Source organism: Mustela putorius, unplaced genomic scaffold, assembly GCF_011764305.1.
Source record: "Mustela putorius furo isolate JIRA1106 unplaced genomic scaffold, ASM1176430v1.1 tig00537227_pilon_pilon_pilon, whole genome shotgun sequence".
NCBI classification, from domain to species: Eukaryota; Metazoa; Chordata; class Mammalia; order Carnivora; family Mustelidae; genus Mustela; species Mustela putorius.
The window spans coordinates 21,521,555-21,534,191 of NW_025422368.1; the positions used below are offsets into that span (position 1 = coordinate 21,521,555).

A 12,637-nucleotide genomic window follows, 5' to 3' on the forward strand; every position below is an offset into this window, starting at 1 on the left:
AAGATTTAAATGTATTTCTTGTCATCAAAAAATTATAAAAAAAGTAAGAGACCTTAGAAGAAGATACCTAAGATACTCAAAGTACTTCCACAAATCAAAAAGACAATAGAAAAGTGAGCAAAAGATCTGAACAGGCACTCTAAATAGGAGATATCCAATTGCTTAGTAACCCTATGAAAAGTTGTTCAACCTCTTAGAGTACTGGAAATTAATATCACAATAATGAGATGCCATTACATGAAAGTTGCTAAAATTTTAAAATCTGATTATATTAAGAGTTGATCAGGTTTTGGAACAATAAAAATGCTTATTCATGGCTTGTGGGTATAAAATGGTTAAAATCACTACAGAAAATTAAAGATACCTCTGATGACTGGTAGTGCTATTCCTTGGTATATCCTTACACAGTATTTGTCAAATCTTTTGGCATCAGGATGTCTTTAAACTTTTAAAAATTATTATCACTTCTTGGCCTTTTGGCTAAGATCAAGCACAAACTTCTAAAACTTATAAAGACCCCAAAAGCTTTTTATGTGCAGTTATTCTATAATTACCATATTAGAAATTAGAAGTGAACCATTAAATTTAACAGTAATAAACCATGACATGTTAACGTATTTTAATGAAGACTATCTATATTTTCCAAAAAGATTATTGTTAAGTGTGACAGTTTTTCGTTTGCAAATCTTTCATAGGTGACTTAATGAAAGACAACTGGATTCTTATAACCTGCTTTTGCTCTTGCAGTATATTGTTTTGGCTGAAGTACACAAAGAAAATTCCAAAATCACACAGACACGCGGTTGAGAAAAGGAAGAGTATTTTTATTAATAATTTTTTTTATTTTTTATAAACATATATTTTTATCCCGAGGGGTACAGGTCTGTGAATCACCAGGTTTACACACTTCACAGCACTCACCAAAACACATACCCTCCCCAATGTCCATAATACCACCCCCTTTTCCCAAACCCCCTCCCCCCAGCAACCCTCAGTTTGTTTTGTGAGATTAACAGTCACTTATGGTTTGTCTCCCTCCCAATCCCATCTTCTTTCATTTATTCTTCTCCTACCCACTTAAGCCCCCATGTTGCATCACCACTTCCTCATATCAGGGAGATCATATGATAGTTGTCTTTCTCCACTTGACTTACTTCGCTAAGCATGATATGCTCTAGTTCCATCCATGTTGTCGCAAATGGCAAGATTTCATTTCTTTTGATGGCTGCATAGTATTCCATTGTGTATATATACCACATCTTCTTGATCCATTCATCTGTTGATGGACATCTAGGTTCTTTCCATAGTTTGGCTATTGTGGACATTGCTGCTATAAACATTCGAGTACACGTGCCCCTTTGGATCACTACGTCTGTATCTTTAGGGTAAATGCCCAATAGTGCAATTGCTGGGTCATAGGGCAGTTCTATTTTCAACATTTTGAGGAACCTCCATGCTGTTTTCCAGAGTGGCTGCACCAGCTTGCATTCCCACCAACAGTGTAGGAGGGTTCCCCTTTCTCCGCATCCTCGCCAGCATCTGTCATTTCCTGACTTGTTGATTTTAGCCATTCTGACTGGTGTGAGGTGATATCTCATTGTGGTTTTGATTTGTATTTCCCTGATGCCGAGTGATATGGAGCACTTTTTCATGTGTCTGTTGGCCATCTGGATGTCTTCCTTGCAGAAATGTCTGTTCATGTCCTCTGCCCATTTCTCGATTGGATTATTTGTTCTTTGGGTGTTGAGTTTGCTAAGTTCTTTATAGATTCTGGACACTAGTCCTTTATCTGATATGTCGTTTGCAAATATCTTCTCCCATTCTGTCAGTTGTCTTTTGATTTTGTTAACTGTTTCCTTTGCTGTGCAAAAGCTTTTGATCTTGATGAAATCCCAATAGTTCATTTTTGCCCTTGCTTCCCTTGCCTTTGGCGTTGTTCCTAGGAAGACGTTGCTGCGGCTGAGGTCGAAGAGGTTGCTGCCTGTGTTCTCCTCAAGGATTTTGATGGATTCCTTTCGCACATTGAGGTCCTTCATCCATTTTGAGTCTATTTTCGTGTGTGGTGTAAGGAAATGGTCCAATTTCATTTTTCTGCATGTGGCTGTCCAATTTTCCCAGCACCATTTATTGAAGAGGCTGTCTTTTTTCCATTGGACATTCTTTCCTGCTTTGTCGAAGATTAGTTGACCATAGAGTTGAGAGTCTATTTCTGGGCTCTCTATTCTGTTCCATTGATCTATGTGTCTGTTTTTGTGCCAGTACCATGCTGTCTTGATGATGACAGCTTTGTAATAGAGCTTGAAGTCTGAAATTGTGATGCCACCAACGTTGGCTTTCTTTTTCAATATCCCTTTAGCTATTCGAGGTCTTTTCTGGTTCCATATAAATTTTAGAATTATTTGTTCCATTTCTTTGAAAAAGATGGATGGTACTTTGATAGGAATTGCATTAAATGTGTAGATTGCTTTAGGTAGCATAGACATTTTCACAATATTTATTCTTCCAATCCAGGAGCATGGAACATTTTTCCATTTCTTTGTGTCTTCCTCAATTTCTTTCATGAGTACTTTATAGTTTTCTGAGTATAGATTCTGTGTCTCTTTGGTTAGGTTTATTCCTAGGTATCTTTTTTTTTTTAAGATTTTATTTATTTATTTGACAGAGAGAGATCACAAGTAGGCAGAGAGGCAGGCAGAGAGAGAGAGAGAGAGGAGGAAGCAGACTCCCTGCTGAGCAGAGAGCCCGATGCAGGACTTGATCCCAGGACCCCGAGATCATGACCTGAGCTGAAGGCAGCGGCTTAACCCACTGAGCCACCCAGGTGCCCGGAACAGTATTTTTTTTTTTTTTAAAGATTTTATTTATTTATTTGACAGACAGAGATTACAAGTAAGCAGAGAGAGAGGAGGAAGCAGGCTCCCTGCTGAGCAGAGAGCCCGATGTGGGGCTCGATCCCAGGACGCTGGGATCATGACCTGAGCCGAAGGTAGAGGCTTTAACCCACTGAGCCACCCAGGCGCCCACCCGGAACAGTATTTTTGATAGCCTTTTCAGGTAACTGGTTGTTCTTCTCTGATCCCACTTCAAAAGTTGACAAGTGGTGGTTCCTTGAAGATTAGTTGCACTGAGGAATTTGAAGCCCTATCAATGAGGTTTTTATACTCTGTTAATTTATTAAAATAGTGTATCAGAGTTCAACAAAAGAAGCAGAACAGGAGATACCTATGTTATTACCAGATTTGTTTTAAGAAATTGGGCAATGTGAATGTGGTGGCTGGCTAAGCAAGTCCAAAATCTGTGAGACAGGCCATCGGGGACAGAAATGACAAGCAGACTGGGACCTGCAGGCACGAGTGGCAGCGGCGATCAGAAAGGGAGAGACAGAGGAAAAGAAAGCTGGGTCTATCTATGTGTCCTAAGGTTTACCCAGGATAATTTCCCTTTTGATTAATTTTAAGTCAACTGATTAGGGACTTCAATCACATCTGCAAAATTCCTTCACCACCGCACCTAGATCAGTACTTGACTGAACACTTAGAAGAAGGTTATGTGTATGCCATGAAATGGTCATGCCTCCCTCTAACCTCCAACACTCACAAAGGAATGTCTTGTTGGTATTCTAACTAAAAGGAGACTGAAAGACAGATTCTGGGGGTTGCAGTTCAGACTAGCCAAACTAGTCTTTGCACATCAAAAGCCAGTCTATCTTGCATTCTGAATGGATCTTAACTCATGCATAAATTTGTAATGTCACAAAATGGTTATTTGGAAAATGTTAGTTCAAGTTATGCAGATCTTCCAAAGTTTAACACCTTTTCCATAAAACATATTTTAAAAAATCTGTTAATATTACCACTAACATCATCGAAAAATTCTTTAATAGTGGAAAGGCTCAAGCTAGCGATGGTGGATACAAATTTTCCAAAATCCTAATTTTTACTTGAAAGCTAGAATTTGAGGGGGGCCTGGGTGGCTCAGTGGGTTGGGCCTCTGCCTTTAGCTCAGGTCATGGTCTGGGGGTCCTGGGATGGAGCCCCGCATCGGGTTCTCTGCTCCGCGGGGAGCCGGCGTGGTTCACCCTCTCTCTCTGCATACTTGTGATCTCTGTCTGCCATAAACAAATAAAATCTTTAAAAAAAAAAAAAAAAAAAAAAAGCAAGCTAGAATTTGACCAATGGCAACAAATACGGTCCACTGTTTTTGCTTGAAGTTACAGACTCATTTTGTTCATTTTCAAGAAGACACCTGCAAATGCCCAGTCTGAATAACTATACTTTGTCCTTTCAAGTAAACTGGTTCTGGGTGAAAAAAAGGAGCCGGTTCGAATCACAACATGGGCGTGCATGGCACACACACATACACGTGGATCACACAACTACTCTTCCTTGAGACAACTGTAGTTTTTAAGGATGTAGAAGCGCTTTAGGCAAAGATGCTATTTCATCACACAGATTAAAATGCCATTTACTCAAAATTTAATAAAATAATTATTACCACTTCACCAAGAACATTCTTCAGCAAAGCAGACATTCTTTATACATTCACACTTGGTAGTAAAGAGTAAAATGGCTAACTAGCAGAAGTTGGTGTCAGTCTTACTGTAAATGTCAACACACAATGAAAAAGAAAAACACAGTCTTGGTATTAATGTGAAGTCTTTTGGGATGCCTGGGTGGCTCAGTTGGTTAAGCGGCTGCCTTCGGCTCAGGTCAGGATCCCAGCGTCCTGGGATTGAGTCCCACATCAGGCTCCTTGCTTGGCAGGGAGCCTGCTTCTCCCTCTGTCTCTAGCCTGCCACTCTGTCTGCCTGTGCTTGCGCTCTGTCTCTCTCTCTCTAACAAATAAATAAAATCTTTAAAAAAAAAAAAAAGTGAAGTCTTTTAACTTTGGTAACCCCTTGAAAGGGGGCCTAGGGGCCTGTGAACCACACTTTGAGAATGGCTTAAAGAAATTTACGAACAAGTACACCAGCATACTATGTATAAGGGATGTTCGCAGAAAAAAAATGCCCAAATGTCCATCAAAAATAGACTGAATAGAGGCGCCTGGGTGGCTCACTGGGTTAAGCTTCTGCCTTCAGCTCAGGTCATGATCTCAGGGTCCTGGGATCGAGCCCTGCATTGGGCTCTCTGCTCAGCAGGGAGCCTGCTTCCCTCTGCTTCTCTCTGCCTGCCTCTGTGCCTACTTGTGATCTCTCTCTCTGTGTCAAATAAATGGATAAAATCTTTTAAAAAATTGACTGAATATATTCACATAATGGCATACTGTTGTTACAGGAGTATCTGGATGTGGTCCCTACCACACTTGGACCCAAGCAACTTGGGCCTCTGCCCTGAGCCCACTTTAGACAGCCTCTCACCTCTGCCTTCCTCCAGCTGTGATGTGATCTTTCCTTGGGGGGCAAGCAGTCACCTAAATCCTGAATTCCATCTTTTTAGACCAGGCTCCAAGGCACTTCCCTGAATTCCCTGTCCAAATGGCTCTGATCTCATTTTCAGAGCCTGAATGACTCTCCTTAGGCCCACCCTACTGAAAACAGGTAGCTAATACTGGTGTGCCCAGGCTTAAGACCAACGGATGGCCAAGGGTCATCTATTCGCACATGGTATAGGTATCTACACATATGTGTGTGAGGCTTCTTGTGGCACAGGATGGAGCCAGGACAGGCAGAGAGAGTGGGTGAACCCCAGATCTCTATTTGCACTTTTGTCCCAGACCCCACTGATGCTCACGTTGGTCCTGGATGAATAGTTCTTACATAATATTGAGCTCAAATAATACCAGTGTGTGTGTGCCGGAGCACACACACACATATACACATATTTCCATTGACACACAATTTCAAAAAGAGGCAAAACTATAGTGTTAGAGATATATAAAATCTAAAGCACTCATTTGTAAGTATTCATTAAATAATAGTACATACGTTACCCACTTTTTGTCAAATTGTGTTTTGACTGTCTCAACCTGAAAACGAACTATTATCAAGTTTCCTATTTTATCCAAGTTCTCTAGTCATGGTTCTTATTTTGCTATTTGAAATCTTCACATATGTATCTATTAAAAAATACTTTCTTGGGGCACCTGGGTGGCTCGGTCAGTTAAGCATCTGCCTTTGGGTTAGGTCATAATCCCAGGGTCCCAGATGGAGCCCCACATCTGGCTCAATGCTCAGCAGGGAGTCTGTTTCTCCCTCTCCCTCTGCCTGCAGCTCCCCCCTGCTTGTGCTCTATCAAATAAATAAAATCTTTAAAAAATAAAAATAAATAAAGAATACTTTCATAATGAATAAAAACGACATGTACTTGGAGATCTCAAGATAAAATGGATACTATCATCAATAGGGTTTATGAAAGGAGGAGAACAACTTTTAAGAGGTCTGCTCATATTCACTTTTGGGTTAAAACAATACAACTATTATTGAACTTAAAAATTGGGTGGTGTCCAATAATGTAGTGTCCATAAGTGGGTCAGTATAAGAGAAAGAGTAGACCTGTGAAAAAGCCTAAAACATGAATGTTTCAAACACACTTGGGAAGAAAATTTTTGGGATAAACCATCTGCCTATTAGTGGGGGTTAAAAGATAAAAAAAAGTACATACTGAGGACAGTTCACTCGCCATCCTGTCCTAAGCACACTGCACTCCCAGGGAACTGAGTAGACACTCAATCTCCATTGCACAGGCAAGTAAATAGGAAATCAAACGAACATGCCTCAGAAAATTCCAAGATTCAGTTTCTCTGCGCAAGGCAATCACACTTTCTAAATCCCTATGACAATTTCCTAATATTTTTGTTTGCTAAACCCAAGAGCCCAATCTACAAAAAGCAAACTAAATGCATTTTCTACCTCCCCATTTATCACTGATACATGTCACAGGCTGTATTTCCAAAAACAGTCACACAATATTTTCAGTCCTACCTGCTCTTCTAGAACCTTGATGTTCCTCGTCAAGAAAGGTGGATCCCGGGACGCCTGGGTGGCTCAGTTGGTTAAGCAGCTGCCTTTGGCTCGGGTCATGATCCCAGCGTCCTGGGATCGAGTCCCACATCGGGCTCCTTGCTCCGCAGGGAGCCTGCTTCTCCCTCTGACTCTGCCTTCCACTCTGTCTGCCTGTGCTCCCTCTCACTCTCTCTCTTACAAATAAATAAATAAAATCTTAAAAAAAAAAAAAAAAAAAAAAAAAAAAAAGAAAGGTGGATCCCCTTCTTTTGAACATAAGCAGGTCTTTATGATGGCCACGGTAATAGTTATGACAGAAGTCACACTGTGTGATTGGGGGGTTAGGACATAAAAAGAACTAGAGCTTCCATGTGGGCTCAGTGTCTTGAGACACACAGCTTAGAGTCCATGGTGCCATGTACTGAGTCTGACTATTCTGAAGCCACCATACTTGAGAGACCACATGGAGAAATAGGGATGCAGGCAGAGCCTCAGCTTTCACCCCCATCTTTCTGATTTTCCCCACCCAGGCAAGTGGACTCCAACCCCAGTCACTATCTGACAGAAACTGCATGTGAGACCCCCAAGTGAGAACCACTTACACCATCCTATTCAACCCCCAGAAGCATGGAAGAGAAAAAGAAAATGATGGTCTCTGTTTTAAGCCATTAATCTGTTACACTGAATCGACAACTGATGGAATATATGATCCAGTTCATGCAAAATACTTCTTGTATCCATATTGTAAGTGAAACAGTAAGAATGTAGAAAAGTTTGAGGCACCTGGGTGGCTCAGTAGATTAAAGCCTCTGCCCTCGGCTCAGGTCATGATCCCAGGGTTCTGGGATCAAGCCCCGCATCCGGCTCTCTGCTCAACAGGGAACCTGCTCCCCACCATCGCCCCGCCTGCCTCTCTGCTTACTTGTGATCTCTGTTGGATAAATAAATAAATTTTTAAAAAGAATTTTAAAAAGGAGTGTAGAATAGTTTTCAATTTTTACTTAACAAAGGAGAATATTAATTAAAAAAATTTTTTTTTAACTATCCTGGTCACAAAAATCTAAATTGGTAAAACCAAGCAAACTAGCAGTCTAACTAATTAGATTTCCAACAAGTTTTCAAAAGCCAGTGGCCTTCAATATTGCTTTTAGCTTTCAAAAATCACTTTAATCCTGGGATGCCTGGGTGGCTCAGTCATTAGGCATCTGCCTTTGGCTCCGGTCAAGATCCCAGGGTCCTGGGATTTAACCCTGCATTGGGCTCCCTGCTCAGTGGGGATCCTGCTTCTCCCTCTCCCACTGTCCCTGTTTGTGTTCACTCTCTTTTGATGTGTGTTTCTCTGTCAAAGAATAAATAAAATCTTAAAAAAAAAAAAAAATCACATTAATCCTTTCTCGTGTACTTCCAGTTCTCAAAGTGTGGTCCCTGGAGAGGCGGGCATGACCATGGCATGGGAAGTTGGTGTAGATCAAAAACTCTGAGGAGGGGCGCCTGGGTGGCTCAGTGGGTTAAGCCGCTGCCTTCGGCTCAGGTCATGATCTCAGGGTCCTGGGATCGAGTCCCGCATCGGGCTCTCTGCTCGGCAGGGAGCCTGCTTCCCTCTCTCTCTCTCTCTCTCTCTGCCTACTTGTAATCTCTCTCTGTCAAATAAATAAAATCTTTAAAAAAAAAAAAAAAAAAAAAAAAAAACTCTGAGGAAAGGACATGTGCTACGTTTGAGACCATGCCCTAAGATTTGCCATATTCCTTCTTTCAATTCCCTTTATTATACCCTGTGACACAGGCAAAGGCGAGGCTACCACTCTTAGTTTATAGTTGAAGAGACCGAGGCTTGGAGCAAATAACGAAAGAGCTCATCCAAGGTTGATAGAGTGAGGACATAGAGCTAGGGATGGAAACTAAAGACACAACATCCTGTGAAGACATCTGGTCATCGAACAGGTTTCCAAATTATTCAAGTTTATAATTTTGTTTTATTTTATTTTATTTTTAAGATTTTATTTATTTATTTGACAGAGAGATCACAAATACGCAGAGAGGCAGGCAGAGAGAAAGGGGGAAGCAGGCTCCCTGCTGAGCAGAGAGCCCAATGCGGGACTTGATCCCTGAGATCATGACCTGAGCCGAAGGCAGAGGCTTAACCCACTGAGCCACCCAGGCGCCCCCAAGTTTATAATTTTAAACACGTTAATTGGACAGGCCTCTTCATAATTTTAGTGTCTATGTGTAGGGGTGATGTCACAGGGAGTAGTACTCAGCATTGGAACCCTGTCTCCTCCCGTAATACTGTGTTATCTTGGCTGAGAAACTTCATTTTTCTGAACCTGCTATTATAAGAGAGAAGGCTGCTTTAAGGGTTAACAACAATAGCTAACAGCTGAGTTCTCATTATGCCCCAAGAACGGCTGTATATACTTAAACAAATTACCTTACCTTATCCTCCTAATAGGACTCGGCGGTTCTCCCTACCTCAATTTTCTAGGTAAAGAAATTGGAAGCACAAAGTGATTTTAAATAAGCTTCCCAAGTCATAGAGCTCCCTATGGAGCAACAGAGAAGGAATCTGAGCCAGGAAGTCTGACTATAGAACCTGAATGCTTTAACTGTTTTCTCACTTAAAATAATTAAATGAAATGACCCACATAAGGTGCAGAGCACATTGCCGGAGTTTAATAACCACAAGTAATTTTACCATTATTGTTGGGAATATCTACTACTTTTACTCCCTTAATAGGTAGGTCACTGCTTATTTCCAGTACCCCAATATTCTGGGAAAGATGTCCAACACATTGAAAACGAGTAAAATAAAATGCAAGTGAAGGGAATGAGGAGTGTATTGTGGATCTTAGTGTGTATCCTGACAAGGGCTAGAGAACGTATTCTCAACATATTTAGCATTTTATGCTTATAATTATTTCACTCATGCTTGAAGGCTCTTAACACGTATACCCTACATGTTAATGCTGGTCCTAAAAACATGCAGGAAGCCCTAAGACCGAACTGTAATACTGTATTCAATGACACCAGAGATCTGACAAGGGACTCAGTAAAATGTTAACAGTCCTGGATTTTTGAGTGCGAACTTTTTTTTTTTTTTAAGATTTTATTTATTTATTTGACAGAGGAAGAGAGAGATCACAAGTAGGCAGAGAGGCAGGCAGAGAGAGAGGAAGGAAAGCAGGCTCTCCGCTGAACAGTGAGCCCGATGAAGGACTCGATCCCAGGACCCTGAGACCATGACCTGAGCCGAAGGCAGCGGCTTAACCCACTGAACCACCCAGGTGCCCTTGAGTGCGAATTTTCTTATCTACCATCCTTGCATTTGCTGCAAATGATTTTTTTATTGATATAAAGAAAAGTTCAAGACTATCCGAAAGATGAGTTAAGACGTACCTTCAGTCCATCGGTCTATGGACAACGTTCTGAAGACATTTATGATTTCCTCGAGTACATCTGAGAAAGCCCATCCTGCTCCAAAGCTAGTTTATGCGGAAGAGCTACGTCGTCCTCACAGCGAAGGCCCAGCACAAGAAATCCCGGATTTCCTTGTACTTACCTCCACGGCGTAGTGGAAAGCCGAGGAGCCGGGATGCAAGGACAGGTTCTGAAGAGGCTTGATACATGGTTTCTCCCATCCACACTCTAAGGACCACTCCACCGTCAACATGTGATCCGTGAACACAGTTCCAAACACCAGAGTACTTGGGTCTGGTTTTTCCTTTAAAATGGAGGCCGGTGTGATTATGAGATCTTTCGCCTGAGGAAGAAAAATCGGCACCATGAAAGAAAAGTTACTGGACATCCCCTGGCTGCATAATACAGAGGGTGAAAAGACAAAATTTAGGTCACTGGCTGCAAAAAAGTGAAATCAGTTGACTTTCAAATGCTGGCAACGAACTCGGAAATTTAACAACACTACGTGAGCCAAACAAATCTTGTTGGCATTCAGAATCTGGCTTGCTGTTTGAAATCTCTACTGTACACAGACTAATAAATAAAGACCAGTGATATTTAAATTTATTTTTTTTTTAAGATTTTATTTGTTTATTTGACAGAGAGAAATCACAAGTACACTGAGAGGCAGGCAGAGAGAGAGAGAGAAGGAAGCAGGCTCCCTGCTGAGCAGAGAGCCCGACGCGGGACTCGATCCCAGGACCCTGAGATCATGACCTGAGCCGAAGGCAGCGGCTTAACCCACTGAGCCACCCAGGCGCCCAAGACCAGTGATATTTAGAAACAGGGACAAAATAGCAGAACGGGTAAAATGATGGAAAAAGAAGAACACATGCCTTCCTCGTTCTCACCACAGGACTTCTATCAAGCATTCAGGAATGAGGGAAGGGGTGTCTTCTAAAATAATGACAGCAATACTCATAATGATTTGTTAAACTAAAATTAAAGTCATTAAGAATCAAATCTCTTGGTGATGGTTGTACTCCAGCTCCCTCAAAGAATTCTTGGCACAAGCCTTCAAAACCCCCTGGGTACATCATAGAAGAAAGGAAGAGAATGAAACAAATGTTTTCCTCTTTGAAAACAGAGAAGTAGAGAATGTACACCAAGATATAAATCCTCTATTCTGTGTTGAGGAAACAGTGAACAAAAGACCTCTTATTGAAAGCAAGAAAAATAAGAGTAATAGGAAACAACTTCACACAGCACCATTACACCAACTCCCCACAAAGCCAAGCTTGCACATTACACATGGCCAAACCCACACACCCCAATCACAGTACCATCTCGAACTTCACAAGAGCTGTAGTCAGCCAACAAACCATAGGGGAAGGAGCTTTTTGATCAGTAAAAACAATATTAGCCAGGGACAGGTTCAACTTGTTAACAGGTTGTAAGGAAGGTCCAACTCCATAAGAGTACTCATTGCCCCCCAAAATCAAGTACAGAAGTTTCCTTTAGATCATCAGCTCTTGTCCTTATATTAAAATAATCCCAGGGGCACCTGGGTGGCTCAGTCGGTTAAGCATCTGACTCTTGATTTCAGCTTGGGTTATGATCTCGGGGTCATGAGATTGAGCCCCGTGTGAGCTCCGGGTTGGGCAGGGGGCCTGTTTAAGATTCCCTCTCTCCCTTTCCCCTTCCCTGCCTTGTGCACATGCTCTTAAATAAATAAATAAATACATAAAAATTAAACAAAAATCCAATCGCTTCTAATTTACTGCCTTACACATGCCTCAGTCACTTGATATATTATGAATGATAATCAGTTTCATTTTTATAATATTCAGCTGAATGTATTCTAAAACAACAAAAAAGCTCACATTACAGGGAAGCCTAAGGCACTAGAGATAACATATTACTGTAATTTTCAGGTTTAGTAATGTTACTTTGGAATATGCCAATAAAATGCCAAATTTGGAGGCAAATGGACTTTCTTTTACCACTATTTAATCCAAGTAAATTAACTTAAAACCCTTTATTGAGTGCAGAAAAAGAATTTATTTTAAAGGGATACACTCCAGCTCAATTATTTTGTTCCCTGAATCCCATTTCTCTCCCTTTATCCTCTAGACCTCATCCCCCAAATAGGATATTGGGCAAATTTCACCAGAAGGTTAAATGCAGCCTTCTGGTCTATTTTGTAAATAAAAGTTTTATTGGAATACAGTCACACTGTTCTTTTAGCTTTAACGATGGCATTGTCCATGAATCATGTCAGAAATTATGGTCCTCAAGCCT

The 12,637-nt window shown here is 41.1% G+C and overlaps 1 protein-coding gene across 4 annotated transcripts in view; it reads right to left on the reverse strand.

The window, feature by feature from the left end:
• Positions 1 to 12,637, reverse strand: part of BCAT1 (branched chain amino acid transaminase 1) — a 112,476-nt gene that overhangs the window by 57,378 nt on the left and 42,461 nt on the right. For all 4 annotated transcript variants that reach the window (XM_004775995.3, XM_004775993.3, XM_045073366.1 and 1 more), the window contains one exon: positions 10,500 to 10,700. In XM_004775995.3, the coding sequence (XP_004776052.1) occupies positions 10,500 to 10,700 (201 nt within the window). The remainder of the gene's footprint in view (positions 1 to 10,499; positions 10,701 to 12,637) is intronic.